Below are 23,695 nucleotides of genomic sequence, written 5' to 3'. Positions count from 1 at the left end.
ACAAAAGATTACATATTTCGCAATACACAATATTTTGCACTATCCTCATTTGTACAGTATTTAGTTTATTCTGCTCCATCTACTCCATAATATGTTCACATTGTGAGTCTATTCCTTTATTAGTCCATCATTATCACTGCCCTTTTGTCCTATTACTGTGTCTTATCGTCTACTTTATTATTTGTTCTATTGTGATTTATCTACAACTGTTGAAGCTTAGGGCCACGAATGTGTCAGTAGCTATGGATGACCTGGATGTGTCAAGCTAATTTTAACGCAAGCAGCGCTCCGTGGAAAAACTTCAAAATAAAAGCCTGAAAAAAGGAAAAAATATTGTATTGCCATCCATGTATTATTTGTTGCGTTTATTATGAAGTTGGCTTAAGTAATGCATTGGTGCCGTGTTACGTTCTATATCTATCTATCTATCTATCTATCTATCTATCTATCTATCTATCTATCTCTCTCTCTCTCTCTCTCTCTCTCTCTCTCTCTCTCTCTCTCTCTCTCTCTCTCTCTCTCTCTCTCTCTCTCTCTCTCTCTCTCTCTCTCTCTCTCTTTTGGCTTGCCGCGTAGCAAGTTTTACTTTTCATATCGGGTCACGCTCTTGAATGTGACCTCACAGTTCCTCAGATTGCAGGTAGATGGAAAAGCATCATTTTCAGAGCTTCTGGCACTTTTCTCCCCCTAAACGTGGGTCCCGCTGATGACTGCAATGATGAAGGGGTCTGGAGAGGCAGATGGGCTGTCATGACATCCCTTCTGCCCAGTGCTGGTCCGCTCTGACTCCCTCCCAATACTCTGACCAGGGCCAGCCCAAGTGACGCGGACCCATAACACCTTGCCGCCAAGGTCACGCTTGTGTGCATTTGATGGACTCACAGCATGAACACAGTTGGCGAACAGCGTAACGGCAGGCAGACACAGAGCAATCAGCGATAGAATCCACCCTCAATTCTCTGGCTAATTAATTGTAATTACCCAGCACAACAGGAGGTACCTGAGTAATAAATGGCCACAGAGACAGCTAAATGGGGTTGAGGCCAAAAACCGCCATAAAAGGTTACACACTGTCCTATACTGCTTGGAGCTTATTAGTGCTGCAGTCTGTCAAAATGTGACCTTTGCGGGATAAACTGCTCACAACCAGATATTTCCGGAGAAGAGAAGATGATCTAAGCGTGTCTCTTCAAACATGTTCACTGGCCAATCAACAGAGTTTTATCTTCCTCCTACTCGCGTCTGAGGTGTTCACGTTGAAGCCGTGCCTTGCCATGGCACTCAGTACAAGTGCGGAACTATATTTGGTAACTGACGGGGGTGTAGAAAACATACACGTAAATCACACTGTGAGGCAGTAATAACACACAAGTAAAATGGCACTTGCAATCCAGTGGCCCGGTATGTCATTTTGCGCTAATCTTTTGCTAAATGAAGTCTCACATGTGTTCACCCAGGATCAAATTGTGAACGTAAGCCAGATGGACATCATTTCCTGCTGCAAAGGTTTCGTTCAGGTTCTTTGACGTCACCTGGAACCAGGGACCTAGATCTTCTCTACCGTGACTATTCATTAAAAAGGAAACGTGTCGTCATTAGCATCCGATCTCTTGTTTGAATTAGTTATCCTGTCTCAATGCGGCGATCGCGTTCAACAGTCCACGGATTGGAAAATGTTACGTCACATTATTTATGCTTGCAGTGTTCACAATTAAGCTGCGGGGAAATGTCAACAACGGCAGAGCACGCAGCATCATTTAAGCCATGCAGCTGGGAATGTTCATCTGTCTGTCATCTATATCTATCTATCTATCTATCTAGGCTAACTATTTTGGCTAACTATCTAGCTAGCAAGTTAGCTATATGGATAGCTGACTATGCCTCTAACTAGGTAGCCAACTGGCTGGTTATCGAAGAAAGACATTTTTTCCACATTTCTACACAGACATGGTTAAATAAAAGAGATTTTTTAGTACGCAAGACTAAATTACGCTTATCACTCCCATTTATAATCAAACGCATACTATGACCCCGCCCATGCAATCAGTGCGGCGCTTATTCATTTCTTCTCCGAGCAAATGTGCGTCCATATCAAAAGCAGCAATCTAAACTCGAAGCCGGGGCCGAGGCCAACTCTTTGATGCCTTAGCTTAATAAAGTTAATGCTCTTTCAATAGTCTGCCATGTTCATATTTGCAATAATGCCCCGAGGGAGTTTTAAGTAATAGCGCAGCAATATGTTGACTCTTTTAAGCAAATCCGGATCAGGGTAAACAACTTTGCATTGTGCCGAGACTCCCAAAGGACGATGGAGACAGGCTACTTTTCAGCATGCAATATTTAACAGATATGCGGTAAAACATGCTGTTTTCTAATCATAGCTTTATTTCCGCACTGATATAACGCATACAGATTTGGGTGATGTATAAGTAGGCCCACTGCGTAATGTTGTGTTATTGCTATCCTCAATTTAACTTGGATATGTTTTTTTTTTCTAGTGTTTACCCCAGCAGTAGCCTTCCATGTTGATTCATATTAACAACGGTTATGTACTTTTTAGAGTTAAGAATAATCCATCTCACGCATGCACTTCTGAACGCAAAGCCTTTTATTTCTTTTTAGGGTTTATGATTATGCTGAAGCCGATTGCGTGTATCCTTTGACTCTCCATAACTTTGGTTGGAGTTGGACTTTGCGAGTGCGAATGCAGCTTGCAACCAATCAAGTTGTCGGTCCGATCATCCATCCATCCCTCCATCCGTCTGTCTGACCATTCATCCATCCAATAATCCATTCATTAGTCATATCCATCATCCAGTCATCAGTCTTTTTCATCCATCCATCCATCCATCCATCCATCCATCCATCCATCCATCCAGTCATATCCGGCCAGCCATTTTCTACAATAATATCAGTCTTCAACCAACAAATCTTTCTTAAGTACTTTCCACTTGATCAGGACAAAAACTTGGAAATATATTCTCGCTCCAGTTCATTTTGAACTTCTGTCATATAATGATAAGCATGGATAGCAAAAGGGAAACTTAATTAGAGCACAGGTGTGTCAGCATAATCACAGTAACTCAAAACCAATGACACTTGTGGCTAAAATGGTAAAGAAACCAATGTAAGCCTCTTGCTGTAGGTGTGTTTGTTAAAGTTTCACTACGGGTAGAGACAATCGGCGAGACGGAGATCGAGTGCGACTGCGCAAAGGGTTAATGATATCGCCGTTCGTCTTTGCCACTGAGAATAAAGAAATACGTCAAGTATTGACTCCCGTTCATACACTAGCTAAACAAACCAGGTTTTAACACTGCGTTCGATAGGAAAATCTGCAGCCGTATAAAAATTCAAGGACAGTGCACAGTTCCCACACGGCAGACGGCTGATGCCAACTTACCAAATAGCTATTTGGAAAGACCAGAATTCCATTATTGAGTGGTCATTTTGAAATATTTATGCTCCTCACCCCTCAGTGGCCCGAATACAATTGCTCCCAGTGAGCATTTTTGTCAGCCAATCATTCAACTGATGCTAATGACCAGGTGCCAGCTCTACTGTCCCCCTGATATCATGCCTAAAGACTGATGTATTGATTAGGCGAGATTGATCAAGGCAGGGATGATACAGCAACATTACATGATTCATTCAGGCGCTAATATCTTATGTCGGGGACGACCTTTGGGGCTTGCTGGCCCAGTGTACTTTCATCATCCGGCCGGGATCGGCTTTACTTCCACTAGCTGCTGTAACGATTAAGGAAAAAGATCAGAATGCAGTCTTTACTCCCATACCTGGATTAATTACAGTGGTATTTCTGCTTATGAAATGTATTCGTTCCGGAAGTAATTTTGTGACGTGAATCTTTCATAAGTAGAGCCGCTTTTTACATGTAATCTATTCCATGCCCCCCAAAATGCTACTAAACCCTTTATGATTAATAATGAATATTATTGAATTATAAAAAATGCATCAAAAACGGTAGCAAATACATATTCGAATTACTTATAATATGCAAAACAATGTGTAAAAAGTAATAATAAAAAAAATCTCCTAAACCCTTTAAATTAAGCATATTAATTTGTTGGCCTTATGAATGCAGTTCACTTGTTTGCCTTGAGATGGTGCGTGTGTGTTGGTGATGAGTGCAGCGAGAAACACCTTTTTAGGATGTTTGATTTGTACGTTTTATTTTAGATTTCGAGTGATGCAGAAATTATTTACAAGTCCACAGGAGCAATAATATTTATCTTTGGGATTATTTTGAGCACGTTAATTTATCTTAAATTTAGTTTGGGGTCATGCAAAGTGTGTCCTGTGTGATGTCATTGCTAAAGTGCTAATGACATGCTAACAACACAAACGTCAGACGTGACAGCCCAAAGTGTGATGTTACATATTTGTTTTTATGTGAATATGTTCAATGTTAGCCGTTGCTAATGTCAATTTTATTGCTAATGTCTACGGTCTTAATTGTTGGTGGGAAGTGTGGATGAAACGAGTAAAGATGAATGGAAATGGAACAGCACAGTAAACATCAATGCAAAAAAAAACATTGTCTCGTTTGTGGGCAAGCCAGCATATTAATAAATTATAAAAATGCATCACAAACTGTAACAAATAAGGTAAACATCACATGTTGTAATAACATACAACCTTACAGTCGTATTGGAACGAGTGCTGGTGTTTTGTGTCTTATATTATATGGCAACAATGTCGCCTTTGAATTTTCTGTCCTACAGAATATTTTCCGGCCGAGGCGTTTTGTAAGTTGAATTTTTCATAACGAGGCGTTACTAAGTTGAGGTACAACTGTACCCATGATTTCAAAATTTGACTGTTTTCAAGGATCAGTGTCAGCAAGTTGAAGTTCATTCCGAGCAAGACAAACGAAAATAGAACAAATTCCGATCCGGCTGCCAATCTATTAGAGAATAAACGTCCACATTTTCCAAGCCGTTTCACTTTAGCAGACGATAATGTGGCCTGTTATCACCTCTACGCTGCTGCTTTATTAGTGCATCATTCCTATATGCACTACCATTTGCACGCAGCATGTACTGTTCAAATGACAAAGCACATTAATTTTCCCCAGATATGATCACAGTGGACAAGGTTCATACAAGCCTTAATTCTTAATGGCGTGAAGAACTTTCACATTTTGCATGAAATGTATTTTTGATAGCTGATTAGGTTCCTTTTCCTGCTTTATGACGTTGTGTTGTGAAAGAAAGAAATGATATACATTCACAAACAGTTCTTCATTTGAAAAAAAAAAGTAGCAACAGATGATTTCGATCTGCAAAATGATGTTTTCGTGTTCATTTGTCTGAAAGGTAATTTATTATGCAATATACCAGTGTCTCATTTTTGCAATGCCCCCACACGAAAGAGCCCACCCACCCCTCGCACACACACACAAACACACACACTCAACGTGGTGACTATAAATAAATCATCTTTACAGAAATGTGCATGTATACTTAAAATGTGATTGTTTTTAAAATTAAAAAAGAAAAAAAAGCAATGTAAGATCAACATTGAACAAACTTATCACAGGGTTTATACAGGTTAGTCTGAAAGTGAAAAAAAATGATTTAAAGCACACAAAAGTGCATGAATTAAGAAGATAACATATTAAATCTTAACTAAGCTACATTTTTGACCTTCCGCCCAAAAATCAATAACTAATAATAAATGTAAATTATCTTGCGCTTTAACGCAGGAGGTCTCATATCTTAAAGATTTTAACCTGAAGAAAAAGATATTAACCATTGTGCTTTTTTTCTAAATTCTATTCATGATTTAGAAAAAAAATGCTGCTGACAGCAATTTAAAAACCTTTCTAACTCTAGAACAGACTTTGACGATGAGGGTGCCACTGCACCACCTGGTGCCGCAGATGTGCAATTACACTCCACATAGCAAGAACAAAGCCCGTTCCTCGGGGTCATCGCGCCCCCCTCGCCATCACATCGCTCCCCTATTTGGTGAGGACTGTATCATACATTTTTGACCGCACACATAAATTATTTGTGTTATTTGCAAAACTCGCCACACCTCACCTAAACACAAAAGCAAGCAAAGATTTAGTTCCCGTGACAGAAAATCAGCCAAGCAGGCTGACTGTTAAAAGTTTTAGACAAGCACGAGAATGAGAAGCTGTCATAGGCTGTGACCTTCATGTGTGTTCCAGGATAAGGTGTCTTCCTGTCCTGTTTCTAAATCATGCCGCGGGAACCTTGCACATGCCTTACACACCAGCCAACACTTGTATATTACATTTACATTGGCACCAAAGGCCGAGAATAACAAAAATGCATAAACACATGAGTTTTAACCTCTTCGCACTGTTATTGATTTCTGCCTGGAACTTGACCAGTAGGTACCCCACCCTTTAGTCAGAAAGAACATTAGCTACAGTCAACTGCATAAATAAGCACCTCAAAGCAAAAAAGTGAAAAAAAGGTGCTAATAAAAATAATGAGGGCACATAATATAAAAACTATAAATCTACTGCACACCAAACCAGGTGAAAAATGATATTAAAGGCCAGTAAGCAGGAAATGGACAATGTGATTGGCTGCTGCAGCAGAGGAGGACTCATGTGTGTATAATACACAGCGAGCGCTGCACAGTGCAGTTGCCTGTCAAAGCAGATGACGCTGGAGGGGAAAAAACATTATCTTTCCGGTTTTGATCGATTATTTTTAAATAACCGTGACTTTTAAAAGTGCATTATATACAAAATCCGGTTACCCGCCCATGCCTAGTGGGGATGTAAATTTTACAAATTCCTGACCAATGTTGAAACCATCTTTGCTAATGCAATATTAACAGCTCCAAAAATGTTTTCTTGCTTTGTTTCGGCGTTCCTGAAAAGTGCTAGTTTTGGAGATGCAAGAATTCCGACATGAAGACATAAAACGCTGTATTTCCCCAGAAGGGGTTTATGGTGCAGGCTGTTCTCCAGCTGGCACGGGAACAAAGTCTGTTGTTCTGGGGGCTGCAGGGCAGGTGAGCTTCTGTCAGTCCAGGATGGCTCGGGCCCATGATGCGAGTGGCATGTTGTTGGTGCAGCTGATGGGGAGGGGAAAAGGGTCGGCGTTACCTTCAAGGCGTCCTATCCCATCTGTCCAACACTGCGTAGAATAAAAGTCAATTCTTCTATACGGTATTTTTGCAATTTGCTAGCATCGAGACTCATAATATTAATTACCGTAATTCTCGGACTATAAACCGGACGGAATTATAAACTGGCGCCAACAAAAGCTTAATAGAAAATCTAATGTCATAAATTGGCCTATAAATCGCCAGTTGTAACATCAGATATTTATACAGTGATGGTCCAGGGAAGTTGTTTTAAAATTTGTGTTATTTAAAATGCCCCCCCCCCACACACACACACACACACACACACACACATCCACACACAGACACCTTCAACACAGATTGAACATAAGTATAGAAACAAGAGCAACATATTTTAAACATAACACAGGTAGTTAGAACACTGCTCCAACACAACAGTGACACACCTGATTGTCTTTACTAGTGGAAGGCGTCCTGGTGGCAAGTAAAATAACAGTTCCAAGTCAAAATCAATACTTCCATAGCATATTCTTCTTTTTCTCTTTGTTTATCGGGCGATTGTTCCCTGGTGGCTTGAAAAAAAAACGCAAATAAGCTGCACTGGTCTATAAGCCACAGAGTTCAAAGCATGAGAAAAAAGTACCGGTTTACTGAATGGAATTTACAGTCTTAGTTGATCGTCTTTTGTTCTTAAAGAATAAAATAGAAGACAGATGTTTTTACTCCCAAAAATGAAGGGCCAAAGTATGGGTGCGTCCTAATGATTTGATTTTTTTTTTTTTGATCCGTATGCTGAACAAGCTCAGTTTTGACGCACAAATGTGCATTTTTTCAATAATTAACGTAACGGGACGAACAAGAGCGTGGACGTTAGCAACCAGTGCATGTTGCAGCTAACGGAAGCTCGTGTTTGCTGAGGTTGTTCCGGCATTATTTTCCAAAAAATCAACCAAGTAACTGGGATGAATACAACACCTCTCACCTTTTCGCTCCAGCACTCGTAAAACATTTTCTGTGACGCTCGTTGGCTGCTCTGAAATATTCTCAAGATCTAGCTGACTGTACATGGGATGAGTCCTGGAAAATAAAATCCACTAAGCACACTTTTAATTCGAGGGTTTATTCACCATTGAGCCAATCGCTGTTATAATTATCTTTCAGCATTTCAGCCAGCGATTCTCAAACCTCGCTAATGAACAAATCAGACTCATTTCATGGAATGCGTATACATATACAAGTGCCAGCAAAAACGCGTTGAGGGAGAGTTGTTACAATCTGTTTTCCAAATTACTTTGCACACTCTCCACAGCTCCGTGTTCTCCACTGCGACGCCACAAAAGAAAAATATGCACCGCAAGAAAAAAAAAAAAAGGAGACGCTGATGAACAAAGAAGTTTCATAAAGGCAGCCCCAGCACATCTGATATTCCAGCCATTGATCATTGTGGCAAATGGCCAGTCTGGATATTTAGGATATTCATATTTACTGCTTCTCTGCAGTGACCTTCACTCTGAAACCCAATTCATGCTATTTTGCTAAGTTGATTATTGGATGCCCTTTGACAGCAGCCAACTTTTTAAAATTCAGCATTAGATCAATATGCGGCGCCCCCTGACGTTTTGACTTAGCAAAGCAGAAAAAAAAACAGACGGAATTAACAGCATTAACTAGGCTGCACTCTGTTTAGGTGTGCATCTATTTCATTAAAACCTCAAGACTATTTTGAATAATATCTCAACAACATAACATAGTCGGCATGGCGAGTGGTGAAATATTTTCTGTTTTGCTTTGCAGAAAAGGATAAGCACTGAAATGAAAAATAAAATGAAGAGGTTGAAAAATAACTAAAGAATAAAAGTGTTTCCATCAGTCTCATCTTCAAAGGAAAAACAATGCGTTACAGTAATCAATTATCACAGTGAAAGGGAGCCAGACGCCTTTGCAATAAGTGAATTCCGTGAACTAAGATTTACCCCCTTACGGACATTGTACGTACATTAACAAAGCAGATGAAATTTGTTTTGTAAAACCTTTGAATTTTGCGTTCTCACTCACGCTTTCTCTTGCTGCTTTTTTTTTTTTTTTTAAGCAAAAAATGCTATTAAATAACATCATGACTCCGTCGACACGGGCGCTAAACTCGACGTATCGGACCATATTATCATCAAGAAACAAAATGTATTCCTTTAGCTTGTATTCACTTCCGCTGATTGAAAATTGGAGCAGACTTTGTGTCGTTGCTGATATGGCTGAAAGGAAAACTCCTTCGTAACGTCACGTTTTGAACGTAAAAGTATCCACAATAACTACAGCGACAGTTAGTTTTAACCCAAATTGATGTGGCCACATAAGAACACACATAAACAAGGTCATTAACATGCAATCAATGATTGCATTAAAATAATTGGCCAGGCAGTGAAGAGTTTAAATGCTAAATCAAAGCAAGCCACCGGAATGTATTTAAAGCACTCATCAAATCATGCATTATATTTACCCTTGATCATCATTCTAATGATTCATTCAAGACCTCTCTAGGGACCTGGCAGATCTCTTTTGTATTCAACATAAAACATTACTGGGGGTGTACAGCGCAGGACGGTTTTCTATCGCTCCATTTGAACCGGCTAGTAAACAGCATGCTAACGTTTACAACCGTCATGTGTACCGTGATGGTAGTTTAAAAAAGTGGCGTTTGAAAAAGAGTACGTTGAAAATATCCCCCGCTGTCCCCTGCCCCCAAATAAAAAATCCCCCAAATTGCGCTATAATAAAGTACAGTCTCAGTTTTCCAACTGCATTTACAAGACGTGAGGAAAAACCAACAATACAGTAGATATTACAGTACCAAATGTCGCAATAAAATTCATTAAAATAATACATACAGCATCCCTCATCTTATTATCGCAAAGACTCATAAAACTTCTAAAAGTCCATTTTTTTATTTTGCGTGCTTGTTTGTTTCACCCGAACATGTCTGTTTTGTTCCTCTTCTCGATCTTCCAAAGCGTTTGGGTTTCACTTTTTACCTTCTGTCATTGTTACCTGGTTGTGTTTTATTTGACTTGTCACTGATACTGAAAAACAAAAAATGTAGAGTTTACGTCATCTCAGGCCTAAAGATACTCCGGACGAAAAATCACGAGGACGAGATCTCAAGTAAAAAACAGATGTGACCTGCAAGAACGATGTCTTCAGAAGTGTTCATAAGCGGTTGAGTTTTGCTGAATAAAAGAGTAAATGAACGATCATTGTTTTTGAAACTATGCGTCCCTGACAAAAACCATGGACTCAGGGACGCAGGCAAACGAGAGCACTGCAATTATTCTTTCACCAAGCAAAAATACATATTTTTTTTATTTGCAACCGAATACCCGATTATTCCAAAAATCCTCAGCGGGATATCCCAATCCCAAAACACAGAATTCGATCACCCCAGCCCTGCAGATAACTTTGTGATCACATCTTATTTAGTTTTCTTGACGAATTTAGTTATTAAAATTGAGGGTGTGTTTGAGTAGCGAAAAAAAAATGTGACTGCTGCGTATATAGCAGCTTGCTGACTTGAAGAGACACGATGCTCGGGGCAATCTAAAATCATTGAACCCTGCTCTTTGCACTCATGTGCAAAGCATGGCAATTCCTCAGTCCACTTCACAAGCTCGGATAGCTTTTTCTTCCCTTTGGGCTGTGTGTTCTTACATATATAAAGAATGAATACACATAAGGTCCTACAAGAGTGAGGAGAGCCGTAATGAAAGCTCTCATTAGGAAGCGGATCCTCTGACTTTCATCTGCTGTTAGAGCACGGTAGCAAAATTCATGCTCTCCAAAGCCCAACTACACAGCGTGTCCAATCTCTGCAAAGCTGATACGTTACCTCCCAAGTCATTTCAGCGCTTCCATCGAGATGAAAGCGTCCGTCAAACTCCAATGTTGTAGCGTTAAAATGAAGTGGTGACTGCTTGTCTGCAAATTCCCCCTTTGCACTCAGAGGATTCAACCGAGTGGTCCATATCACGAGGGCGTTTGAACGTGCGTGCGTCCGCGTTCAATGGCTCCCTTTGATGCTTCTGTCTCGGCACCTGCGGTCATGCCGCCCTCCCGCAGCTTGATCATTTGCTGTAAACAAAATTTCAAGGCTGCCCCTTGCATTTCTAACGAGTTGACCGCCAGGACCGTAATTTCACTCATGCGGATCGAGCCTTTTCCAAATGTGCTCGTTAAAAAGCCGCCTGAAAAACTGAATGGAGATGCAAGCCGTTTCTGAAGCGGAGTGTGCATCCCAATAATTTGGGAGAATTGTGTGGGCTTTTTTTTTCTTCGTCCTTGCAATCAAAATCACAAAGGTCTGATTATCACCAATTATACTGTAGTGTTGTTGAGTGTGTGGTTTTTTTTTTGTTTTTTTTTGGCTAGGACTGACAATTGGCATGTTAAACTTGTTCAATAACGGATCTTTTTGTGTGCTAATATTGAATCATAATCATATTCTTTTAAACTTGTTACTCTGATCTAAATAGTTCTTTAATGTAATCAAATTCCCTATTTTTCAGATACTGTTAAAACAAAAAACGTATTCATTTTGGGAGTTTCGAGAACGCTTATATTCTATCAAGTTTGACTGACTCATCTGATTATTTTGTTGACATTCTCTTTACCGCAGCTCCACCTAGTGGATGCATAACGCAACCCCAGCCACTACTGTAGCTTCTATTCTGTTTGCCTTATAATGTGGTGGACCTTATATTATAAAAGAGTTTTAAAATAAGCAATTCAGTGAAGGTACACTTCAAAATCCAATGCGAAAATACAGTACATGTTTTCTATCTGACTGAACATTTACAAAAATGACTTTTAATTGAATTTGCTTGGCCACTGTCACATGTTTACCGATGATTCGAATTCAGTATGCAGTAAAAGTCGTGGCAGTTCAGCTCCATTCGGCTACATTGCAGCAGGCCTTCGAAACATTCACTGCATTTCATTTTTAAACAGTAACAGGTCTACTTTAAATGTTCCTTTTTACTGAGCGATGACCTATGGTGTTTGCTTGAAGGAAAAAAAAAAGAGAGCAAATATCAGCCTGTGCTCTGCAGTCGACACACCTGCATTCCTTCAAACATGGGGTGCAGAGAACAACAAGAAATACAATATTTAGCGGCTTTTATGCAAATTTGACATTTCCCTTGGCTGTACATAGCTGGGCTTTCTGTTGACCACTGATACCTGCACGTGGTAGTGCTGAGGCAGCAACGTCCACTGTTGCGTTGCGTCGTCATTATTTGTTTTCGGCACATTAATACCTGTCAAATAGAAGCCACACGCCGGCAGTTCCAAAAAGTTGAGCTGATTGTGTACCAAATGTATCATAGTGGCGTGCCAAACACATCAGGGCGAAGGCCTATCTTGCGCCCGCACCTTTCTGACTGAATCGTAATGAGCGGAAAGCAATTTTTTCCTCGGAGCCCACCATCAGAAAATGAGGCACGTGTACACACGTTGGGAAAATACAAAACTCCGGTTCAGCTTCATCTTAATGCAGTCGTTTCAAATGATTGCAACTATATTACAGCATGGGCAAAGAGAGGAATGCATAAAATTTGGTGGCTTGTTCCATGGACATTTGTTCAGACAATTATTTTAGATATGTTTAAGCTTTTATGTCTTTGCACTTGGAATATGCGATGTATTATCTGCCACATCTGCTCTGCAATCAATTGTAGGTTGTTGGTTTTTTTGGTACATCTGGTTGATAAATAGAAAACTTTTAATCATAACAGAGCAGACATTTATAATATTTGTGAGCAAACGTTTGACGCCCAAACTGTTAATATTTGTTACACCATAGTTATCGTTTTTACACAGACGTTTGTTGTACAGCACTCTCATATACACAAAAAGTAATGACAGAATACAACTTTACCGATTTGATTTTTTGGCACATTCATACAAAAGCACATTGTGCATAATCAGCAAACAGCGGCTCGTGTTTGCTGAGTTGTTACACCATTATTTTCAATAAAAGAAGCAAGCAGACTGAACCAAAGTCCGAGTCAATCCTCTTCACACACTGTAGTAGCACTAAAATCATGTAAAAGTTAGGATGTTTCCAGCTGATTCAATTAAGTGTGCACCGGTTAGAAAACACGGAAGGGTATTCCATTTGACTCGTTTATTAATTGTAGTTTTTTGGCATATACACACAGTATTAATTTTGGTGAAACATAGATGCAGCACAACTTTAGGTATTTGTGGTATGATAACTTGAACCGCATCACATATAAAAGGAAAATCAATCGCTTCTAAGCATTATGTTACAGTGATGAGGCATTCACTGACTACTCACAATGTTGGAAATCTGAAACACTTAATTTTATGTGTAACAAATTAATAACTGATGAATATGAACAAAATAAAACATGAAACGTTTAGAAAGATGAGATTTGTTTTGTTATAGATTTTACATTGTGACCGTGTTGGTGTGTTTTCTACACAGTAAAATATAAAATCACAATTTGACCCCAAAATTAATTGTGCGTCATACACACAGGTGCTCCTGATATTTAGGGGATATGTTATTTCAACACCCACTCTACATTGATGTTTGAAACGAAATAGGGAAACGACTGAGGTTTCACGTCTTAAAATAGTGCTGAACAAAATATATAAATAATAGCAACCAAAAAAAATCTTATGCACAAAATAAATTCACATAAAATGATTTCGTAATCGTTAGTCCTGTGAAGTTTGCTAAAATCGGGATTACGGAATACAAAACAGATGGATGATGATAATTATTGGTCATTCGAGGCATGCGTCTACTTAGCCCGTCTAGCTTAAGCAAGAGATCTGCACTGCGGCAATTAAATGAACATGTTCCACGATGGAGCTTTTTGAACAAGATGATAATCAGCCGCTTCTCTTGGGAGCATATAATCCATCCATATCTTCCACTTTTATGTTGTCTTTCGTTTCATTCCGCCATAAATGGACCAAAGCGAGCAGTTTTAAATCTTGTCAGTTTTTACATTGTCCACTCAATGCCATTTTTTCAAAAGCTGCCGTGTTTGCGCGGGGTTTGCGTTGGGCACATGAATGCCATCCTATTTGTGAGACCTTCAGGTTTTATGTGGCAGATGTGTCTGTACATTTTTTTTTTCATGTGGTATTCAGCCATGGCATATATATTCGGAGCTTTCTGAGCGACCGTAACTAAGCCCAGCATCTTCAGGGAATGGCCACATCAAACAGTGTGGTAGCGAGACCTCCCGTGCTCGCTGCCACAGGCGAAGCTGAAACATGGTCACTTCGCGCATACGTCAATAACAAAATAACACAGCATTTTTATCAGAAATAAAGTTGGTAGGATAGTTTTGGTTGGGGGGGGAAAAAAATATATATATTTTTTTTTTTTTCATGGGTGCACTGTAAATGTGAATCTCAATGTATTTTTGTAGTTGTTTTAGTTACATTCCTAGACAATATAATAATAATTACATTTATATAATTTGTTTTATTGCTGGTTGGTTGGCACCAAATGTAATTGCTCAATCCCAATTCATAAACTGCGTAGGCCGAGTGCGGACATGGAACTCGGATTCTTATTTTAGGCATACTTAATTGTTTTAAAGCAAACCCATTTCATATTTGTGGTTATGATGTTTCCATTTTCCTCATTAGCAATTTTGTGTCAAGTAATTATGAGAAATAATGAATGCTCAAGGAGACTGTCAGCTACTCTTTCCACTTGAAGACAATATACGTGTGTATGTGGCACATGGACCAGAACACTTCCAAATATTTTCTTGGTTGGTTAATATCACATTATGAATATACGAGCACTCCAGAGACTCAACTATTTGTACACATTAGACGCCATTAAAAAAGTCAATATTCCATAATGTATCCCTTTTAAAGACATAAAACTCCTGCCATAAAACACAGTGAATCTTTTCAGTTGTTATAGATTTACCATCACAGCTGGCTTTAGTTTTTTTTCAAATACTTTTTTCTTAGTGCTCATATTTTCTCAAAAGACGTTTATTGGGCATTTGGTTTCTAAGAATCTACTGTATTATTACCCCACCCCAAGCAAGTTTGGCGAATTGGATTTGCAAACTAAGCTGCCTAAACCCTGCTGTCAGAAGAAGGGTCACAACCAAGTCTTGGCCAAAGCATTTAAAGGCACTTGGCACATGTTTCTTTTGCGACCTTTATAGATTTGCGGTCCCATATGCCTTTCAAATTCTGATCCGGAATCAGCAGCAGTGGTTAAAGTGGTTAAATCCACATTTAAATGGGACTTCTCTCTTGCGGTCACAGCCCCTTGTGATGTGACGTGCATGACTAATAGCATGTCATAGGAAGTAGTGTGCATTAGGGCTCTTGCTTCTGTGCCTGGTATTTGCATAATTTGGTTTTCCGTCTTGGAAAAAAAGCCATTATAAGCACTGAAATGCTTGGACAGAGTTTAAAAAAAATAGCTAGGTAGTGGCAGATTGATACTTTAGGTCTTTTTTTAAATTTTTGGGAATGTGTTCTGCTATACTCGGGATTCTTTGCAAACTTATAGCACTCACAACACGCAAGATCATTAAAGACAAGACACACCCACAAAACAATCTGTTTGAAATGCTGCCATCAGGACCCTGAGGGCCAGGACTGCCAGACTGGCAAACAGCTTCTACCCACAAGCCGTCCAGATTCTCAACAAGTCCCTCACAAACTAATCTGCCTCCTACAGCACGCATAAACAATATCTTGCACTAAAATTTTGCACTACATGATATTCTCCACCACATTATTAGCACCATTGTCTCTGTTTGTTGTTGTATATTGCTATTATTTATTGCTCGATTATGGAATGTAGTCTGCTGCTCGGGAAGTGAAAAGAATGTAAATTTCATTGTGTGGTACAACTATACATATCACAATAAATCTCTTGAATCTGGAAATAACTGTTGCATTGTATAGGGAGGAACACTCGCACTCTGGAGTATTGTTAGGGCGTCGGATTGAATTTCCGAACCGACCCTTTATTTCAAATCTTGGGCCGTATCAGTGGACCGCATAAGGAGTGGTTTGATCATTTTATCATGATGCGCAAAATCCATTGAGCTTCCTTCCTTAAACCAGAGCAGATAACGCAAGGCGTCCGTTCTTGCGCCTACTGAGTACGTCATAGGTAGGGGGATGCCCTTATTGTGCCTCCACATCACCTCGTACGTTCTTTAGTCTTGTTTTTTTTAAAAGCAAATTGGCCAAGTAAAAAGCAACATTTTATTCATCAATGACAACATTTTTCTGTAGAAAATGTCTGGTGGCAAAAAATTGTGTTTGTGAGCACAGGGCCGTATAATCAAGGGAACTTTTGTTATGAGTAGCGGGTTCCCGAGGGTGTTCCTCCTTATGCTCCCTTGACACGTCTTTGGCTTTATTGGCAACTCCAGTTCTGTTTTTGGCTTCTTCATTCACGCCGCCTCTGACGCCCATTACAACATTAAGATTTTTTCTTGTCTTGTCGTAGCGGTCGGCTTTAGAATGACACCATGAAGGGGTTACGAGGTTATGAGAGGCGCAACTTTTTTCTCATGATTTGAGCCCTGTGGCTTGTAGTTCAGTGTGGCTTAACTGCAAGTTTGTATTAATTTTTATTTTTTCGCTAGCCACTAGGAGAAAATCCACCGGTAAAGATGTGTATTTATTCAAGGTGTGAATTTATGGAACAATGATGAAGAAGATGTGGTAAAATGTGAATCAATAGCTGTGCCCCAAAAGAGTTTTGAATATGTAGCATTAAAAATAAAATTACATATAAATTTAATTATATCTTGTAATAAAGTAATGGAAGTATTGATTTTAAGTTTGAACTGCTTTATTACTCAGTTATTACTCAGCAGTATTCTCTCAGTGTTATGTTGAAAAGATCAATCCATCCATTTTCTATAAATATATTGGTGCTAGACATACACATATGTTTAAACTGTTAAAGATAGGATGTTGCTGTAAGCAGCCAGTTTAAAAAAAGCTTTACATCCATAACTTTTTTTTTTTTTAAAAAGTTAAAAAAAAACTTCCATGTATCATCTTTCTGCATAAGTGTCTGACGTTACCACCTGCGGCTTATAGTCAGTGCAAAAACGTTTTTTTTGTTTGTTTTTGTTTTTTGCCCAATTTTTGTGGCTGCGCCTTATGTTCCGGTGCGGCGAAAATGAAGTATATATGAATATTAGGGCATTTAAAATTCTAATCAGACATTGAACGATTAGGGCAGCGTGTACCTTTTTTCCCGGTTGTATAGTGCACAAGCCACCTGAGCCAGGTGATTAGGCTTCGCGCGTGTATGAGGTAGGGGGCTGTCTGTCAGAATCACGTGGATGACCACAGCAAGTTGCAACTTGCGCCACTGAGGGGGAAATAATCACCACGCTACCTTTTATGAATTATTAATCACCCCGTTCTTATTTTAGCCCGACCCTGTGTTCCGCGTGGGTTCAAGGTGTTTATTTATTCATCTCTTTCTTTTTTTCTTTTTTGTTGACAGCTGTATCGCGGCTGATAAGCGAGAGCGTGTGAGCTGATCAAGTAGCGAGACAAGCGTTGAGAGCAGAGCAGCGCGGCAACAGCGCTCTGGTCACAAGGAGCCGGCAGCACAGGCAGCACTATCAGTCAGAGCGCAGCCAGCGACGGCAGCACAAGCAGCAAACTCTTCTCCGTTCCGCTCTTCTTTCCGGAGTGTTTTTTCTCACTCGGGGCACACAGAAGTCAAACGGAGGAGGTGGTCCGGGGCTTGAAAGCTGCTCTCAGGAAAAAAATAATAATAATACAAACAGTCGCAGACCTGGCTGCCCCCATGCCTATCGAATTTGTGTGCAAAATCAAGTTTGCAGAGGAGGATGAGAAGAAAAACAAGCAGGATGGGGACAAGGAGAGTCTGATCGAGGAGAGCTGCGCACCTCCGGCCAAGGACTTGGCCGGGTTTGCGAACTCCTGCACCCTGCACGGGATTAATCACATCTTTGTCTCCGGACGACTCGGGATCCGCCAGACGCTGTGGGCTCTCGCTTTCCTCACCTCGCTGGCGCTCTTTGTTTACCAGGCGGCAAAATGTGCCATCTCCTACCTGGAGCACCCTCACGTCACAGCCCTGAACGAAGAAGCCACCCCGGAGATGGTTTTCCCCGCCGTCACCATCTGCAACATCAACCGCTTTCGCTTCTCCGCGCTGACCGACGCCGACATTTACCACCTGGCCAACCTGACGGGACTGCCTCCCAAAAACAGGGATGGGCACAAACCCACCGATCTCATGTACCCTGCCCCTGACATGCAGGACATATTCAACAGGACGGGACATCAGCTGGACGAGATGCTCATGAGCTGCAACTTCAGCGGGCAGAACTGCTCGGCGGAGGATTTCTCTGTGGTGAGTGGCAAAGTTTCTCCAACTTTTTCAAGCGTTGCTGCGGGTTGAAGCCGAGGAAATGTTTCTTATCTTTAACGCAACAGCCCCACTTAAAATGCTCTTTTTTTTCATCTGCGCTGCTGCCAAATGGGAAAATGGATCTTTGACGTATATAGCCGTCAGCGGCAGTGAACGAGTCAATTGCCAACCTTTTCAGTCCGATCCTGTTCCACGCAATTCCATCTCACGTTTAAGGAAGGGGAAACATCACCTGTGTGCGCATCTGTGTGTGGTATCCTCAGGGCGCAAGTGGTCCCTAATATCCTTTTCTTCCTACAACACAAAGGAGTCATCTCGCAAAGTTTAGCGACTCAATTGAGCGTTTTCACTCTATGCAACTATGACAAATATCAAAAGAGCAAAACAAAACACTCCCGTATGCGGGATGCACGTACTTTTCCCCGCCAAAACCTTCTCTGATGCTGCCTCAAACTCTCCTGGCCAAATACCGTCGTCAAAAATAGCCACGTCTCGTGTTTTCCTCTCTGTCGCTCTCTCTTTCTTTCCCTCCCGTCTGAGGGAAGAGTAATGCGTCTTCAGCGTTTTATTTCAATCGCGCTGCTGTTGACTTTAAATATTTAAAGGTGGATAGACATGATTTTTGCATTAGCCAGATTGACTAAAAGGGATGAAACAATCTCTGTGCGAATGGGCGTGAGAGACTGTTTGTGTGAGTCTCGGGGATGGAGCGAGCGAGGGAGAGAGAAAGAGTTTCTTGTTGTTTTCGACTACTTATTAAAGGCACTATGCTCACAGGAGATGGATTTCCCCCGCCGTTGCGGAATACGCAATTTCTTTAGTGTTGATTAAGCGCGTGTGTCAACTGTTTATGGCATGTGTTCAATATTGATACGGCAAAGGCAGCGCACTTCCTTTAATTCATTTTTCAAATTACACACAAATAATTAATTGCTTACGTTTCCGAATGGGGATTACCTAACATCACAGGTAATCGTGCCTGTGAGTGTTTTCGATGTACCAACAGGCAAAAGTACGTCTGATCCCTCGCCAGGGAGGAAAAGCACTTTGTAGTGACAAAATTGCTTTAAAATTTGATATCGCGCCATAAGCGGTATCGTTCCCACTTGAATTTCAGTGACACGTGTGTCGTGTCCCTGAATGTCCGTCACATGACTCAGTGAAGCGTCAGTTAGCGCTTCTTGGACTCGGAGGGACTTCATGGGACCCCTAAGCTTACGCCTTGTGATCACGTGGATCTGCGTTTTTCGGAGGCTTTGGCTTAGATTTGTTACAGGTTGCTTGCAACCTCCACCCCTGACAAATTATTTGTCCCGAGATCGGACTCGGGAGCATGGCCGGAGTCTTATGGCGGCGTGGTCGGGGAATTGTGTGAACGGAAAGCTTAGGACCAAAAACACGGCTTGCATGCCGTTTGTTGTGAGCCAGGAAGTAGAAGGAAGTCATTATTAGTGGCGATGGTCGATTAATCACATCCAAACATGTACAAAGCCAGTGCACCTCAGCCATTACTTCTGCCCTCGTGGGGAACCGCTTCATGGATTGCCTTGCTGTAATGTGCTTTTTCCTTGTTGATCATTACGGGTGTGCCAGATGTTTCGTTTTGTCAATAGCCGCATGGATATGGAGCTTTCTGGGAACGTGATGGTGAAAAGTACCGTATTGTTTTGACTATAAGATGGAACGTTTTTTTTCTCATGATTTGAGCCCTTGCGGCTTATCTGCAGGTTTCTTTATTTTTTTTCGCCCGAGCCACCAGGAGTCAATTCACTAGTAAAGCAAATGTATGTATCTGTTCAAGGTGTCAATTTATGAAACAGCTACGAGAAAGATGTGAATCAAAAGTTTCAAAAATATAATATTAAAAATATAAAATATAGATACAAATTGACTCAACCCTTGTAAAAAATTAAATAAAAATGACATGTAAATTTGATATTTATAAATGATTGTATGTATATATGTATGATTGTATAAGTGAATGTGCAATTTGTTCACAGTTTCACAAAAAAATCAATCAATTAAACAAAGGGAGACAGAAGATGCTAATAAATGATTGATTTTGAGTTTGAACTGCTATTTGACGCTTCGGTATTCTGCTGATGTTATGTTGAAAATATCCTTCCAACCATCCATTTTCTTTAAAGGTGTTGGTGCTAAACATGCAGGCGTGTTCAGTCTGTCGACTATAGGATGTTATTAAAATAAGTTTGAAATAAAATAAAAAAATCGCTACACTTTCTATGTAAATATCCAATGTGCATGTGTCTTCTAGTCGGGTACAGTTTATCCGTGACTCTTTTTTTTCTTTTTTTGCTGCTGCGGCTTATATACCAGTGCTGTTTATAGTCTGGAAAATACTGTAATCGTAACATTTTCCGGTATTTCCACATTTTAGGGCATCTGGTTTATTCTGCAATCAACATTAGCATTCATCATTTGTACAAAAAGTCACCGCTTCCGTTGTGCGCGTTCACATAGTCAGGATTTTTTTTTGTTTTTTCGAATGATGTCAGAACGTTTACATTTCATTTTTGAGTTAATTATACATGTCAGAAAGCCATTAGTACGCATCAATTCAAAAGGTGTGTGATGATAAACAGCCGACAGTCTGCAAACATTTGTCTGGCTGCTCTAATATATCGAAAGGAATAGGTTAGCAGACAAAATGGGTGTATTTTACCCTTTCTCTTAATTGTGGTTATTTAATACAGGTAATAACTTCTTCTTTTTAATTACAGATTACATTGTTGACTTTGGTTTAATCACACAAGATAAAGCTGATTCAACGAGCCCTGAATAAATAGAATAGTTTTCTTCCAGTCGAACACAGCTTAATTGTAAATCTATTGTGTGAGGCTGTCAGAAAGATGAGCTGCAAGCCCTTTGGCTTTTTCTATTTTTTTTTTTTTTCCTGGACAGCGCTCTTGATTGGTTTGCTCTGACTCCTAGTTGTGTTTGCTGATGCATTATTAGATTTTGCTCTCAGCAAGGACAGATCCTTTCTGCATATATTCATGGAGCTAACTAAACAGCTAAGAGGTAGTTTGCAAAGTAATCTATTAAAATATGAGTTCACATTTATGCTGCTATTTGCCTGCGAAATGAACTGGAGGAACAGTTTGTTCACTTTGATGCCATAGCGTGATGTTGTTATTGTTTGTATTAGTAGTATATGTGTTCCATCGTTTTCGTCGTGGTGAGGGTGAGAACCACTCTCGCAAATACATCTATAACAGGGATGTCAAACTCATTTTTACCATGGGCTACATTTTAGTCATAGTTTTTATCAGAGGGTTGTTATGACGGTGAAGTCAAATAAATTTGAAGTATGATCATCACACGATTAGACGTTTTAAAATACAAGACTGCTAAGAACATAGCGGCATAGTCCACAAAAAAAAAAAAAAAATGTAATAGTTGCAGCTTGAACAACTTGAAAATTTTGCATTGTAGCCAGAAACTTGAAGTCACAAGTTGCACTTTGCGGGCCACGTAAAATGATGTGGCGGGCCGGGTCTGGCACCCAGGCCTTGAGTTTGACACCTATGATCTATAACATGATGAAAGAGCCCCTCAAGCATATAATTGCACACGTTTTTTTTTTGTTTTTTTTTAATTGCAGACAATTATACCAGTGGAGGAAGTCGAACCCTCGAGTGGAACTCTTGAGGGTTTTCAAACACACTAATTATACTAATAGAATTTTAATTGAATCAGAATAAATGCACTGTTTTTTATATAATAATAATGTTCGCAAATAAATTGGCATCCGGCAAAAAGCACAAAAGCACGCATACAGTAGCTGCAAGTCTTTCATAGCAAAGGCTCGCTTGCCCTTTAAAAGGATGAAATCCTCCCATAATATAGCAGTGTATTTAAAATTCGGACAATGAATGGTGTAATATTACAAGCACCTTTTAAAAAGCTCAATATCATGAAAATTCAACTTCTTGGAGCGTTTGACCAACTAAAAGAAATCATACATGAAATGGTTACCATTGTGTATTGTTTTTTCTGTGTCGGACTATCTGCAGTTGGGCTTTTGTTATGTTTTGTATTGTGCAATGCGTTGCTAAATAAAAAAGCAAGCGGGGCAATTGAGCTCTGGCGACTGAAGCGTATATGAGAGTGGGAGCTTAGTTGTCCCTTGCTATCAAGAAAAGTCAATCTTGGCTAGTCTGAGTTACTATTTTAGAGTCTAGTCTGGGCTTGTCTTTGTCTTCCTTATTGATTTCTCTGACCTGCAAAACTTCATTTTACTTTCTTGACCATTTGCTAAATAGTTTTACACATTCCCGGCACAGTTTCAGTCAACAAAGCGTTTCACTTCCTGGTTACAGGACAATTCATTTAAAATACCATCATATATTACATGAACCTAAAAATACTTGGTGACGGTATCAGCGATACTGTGACTAGTGTTTACCTGGTATCGATCTAAACTGAGAATATTCTACTACCAAACTGAGATGCTGACTATTGGTTAATCTCAGTTAACCATTCTTCACCAACTAACAAATTATTGTCGATGCGTACAGTTTCCTCAAGGTAATCATGTTCGCAACTCCCTTCACACTTTGAATTTTTATTTGCACAGACTGTTGAACTAATTATTCACACAACCAAGGTGTATTGATTATGGGGAATAAAAAAAATCAAAAGATGGGCGATCGCTCAGAGATGCAAACATGCTTACTCATCCTTGCTGAATTCTTAATTATTTCTGTTTTTCTTATAAAAATGTACCTGCTAACCAGAAAGTATTCAAATTGTCAGCTCCTCACTCACAGCCAACGTATTCTGTCGAGTGTGGAAAGTTACTCTTGTTATTGAGTTGCGGCACCGCCAGAAAGACATCCTGTACATGTGTGAGTTCAACCCTTGTGTGTTTGTTCATGTATGTGTGTGTGTCTAAAGAAATGAGCCGTGTACATGTGCAGAAAAGTGTAAGAGTGACACCACTTCCCAGTGGGTTCAATGCATCCACCCCCACGCCGCATCCACACACAAAAACACGCATCTCGGTGAGTAACGATGAGGGTGGCAGCGTGAAAGTGACTGGCTATCCGGACTGGCTCAGTCCCCAACAGCCTGTCAATTAGGCGTCGACAGTTGCACTGCCGTGCGTGCGTTTCCCTGCGGCTTAATATGTAA

At 40.1% G+C, this 23,695-nt stretch overlaps 1 protein-coding gene across 1 annotated transcript in view; it reads left to right on the top strand.

Annotated features, from left to right (window-relative positions):
- Positions 1 to 23,695, top strand: part of asic4a (acid sensing ion channel subunit family member 4a) — a 157,711-nt gene that overhangs the window by 40,618 nt on the left and 93,398 nt on the right. The window contains exon 3 of the mRNA XM_088415941.1: positions 17,639 to 18,520. Within this exon, the coding sequence (XP_088272067.1) occupies positions 17,948 to 18,520 (573 nt within the window). The 5' untranslated portion in view covers positions 17,639 to 17,947. The remainder of the gene's footprint in view (positions 1 to 17,638; positions 18,521 to 23,695) is intronic.

The sequence above is a fragment of the Hippichthys cyanospilos genome, chromosome 5, assembly GCF_059441005.1.
Source record: "Hippichthys cyanospilos isolate Australia breed blue-spotted pipefish chromosome 5, RoL_Hcya_1.0, whole genome shotgun sequence".
NCBI lineage: Eukaryota > Metazoa > Chordata > Actinopteri > Syngnathiformes > Syngnathidae > Hippichthys > Hippichthys cyanospilos.
The sequence above is the reverse complement of the archived record's forward strand: the minus strand, read 5'-3'. Positions and strand labels throughout refer to the sequence as shown.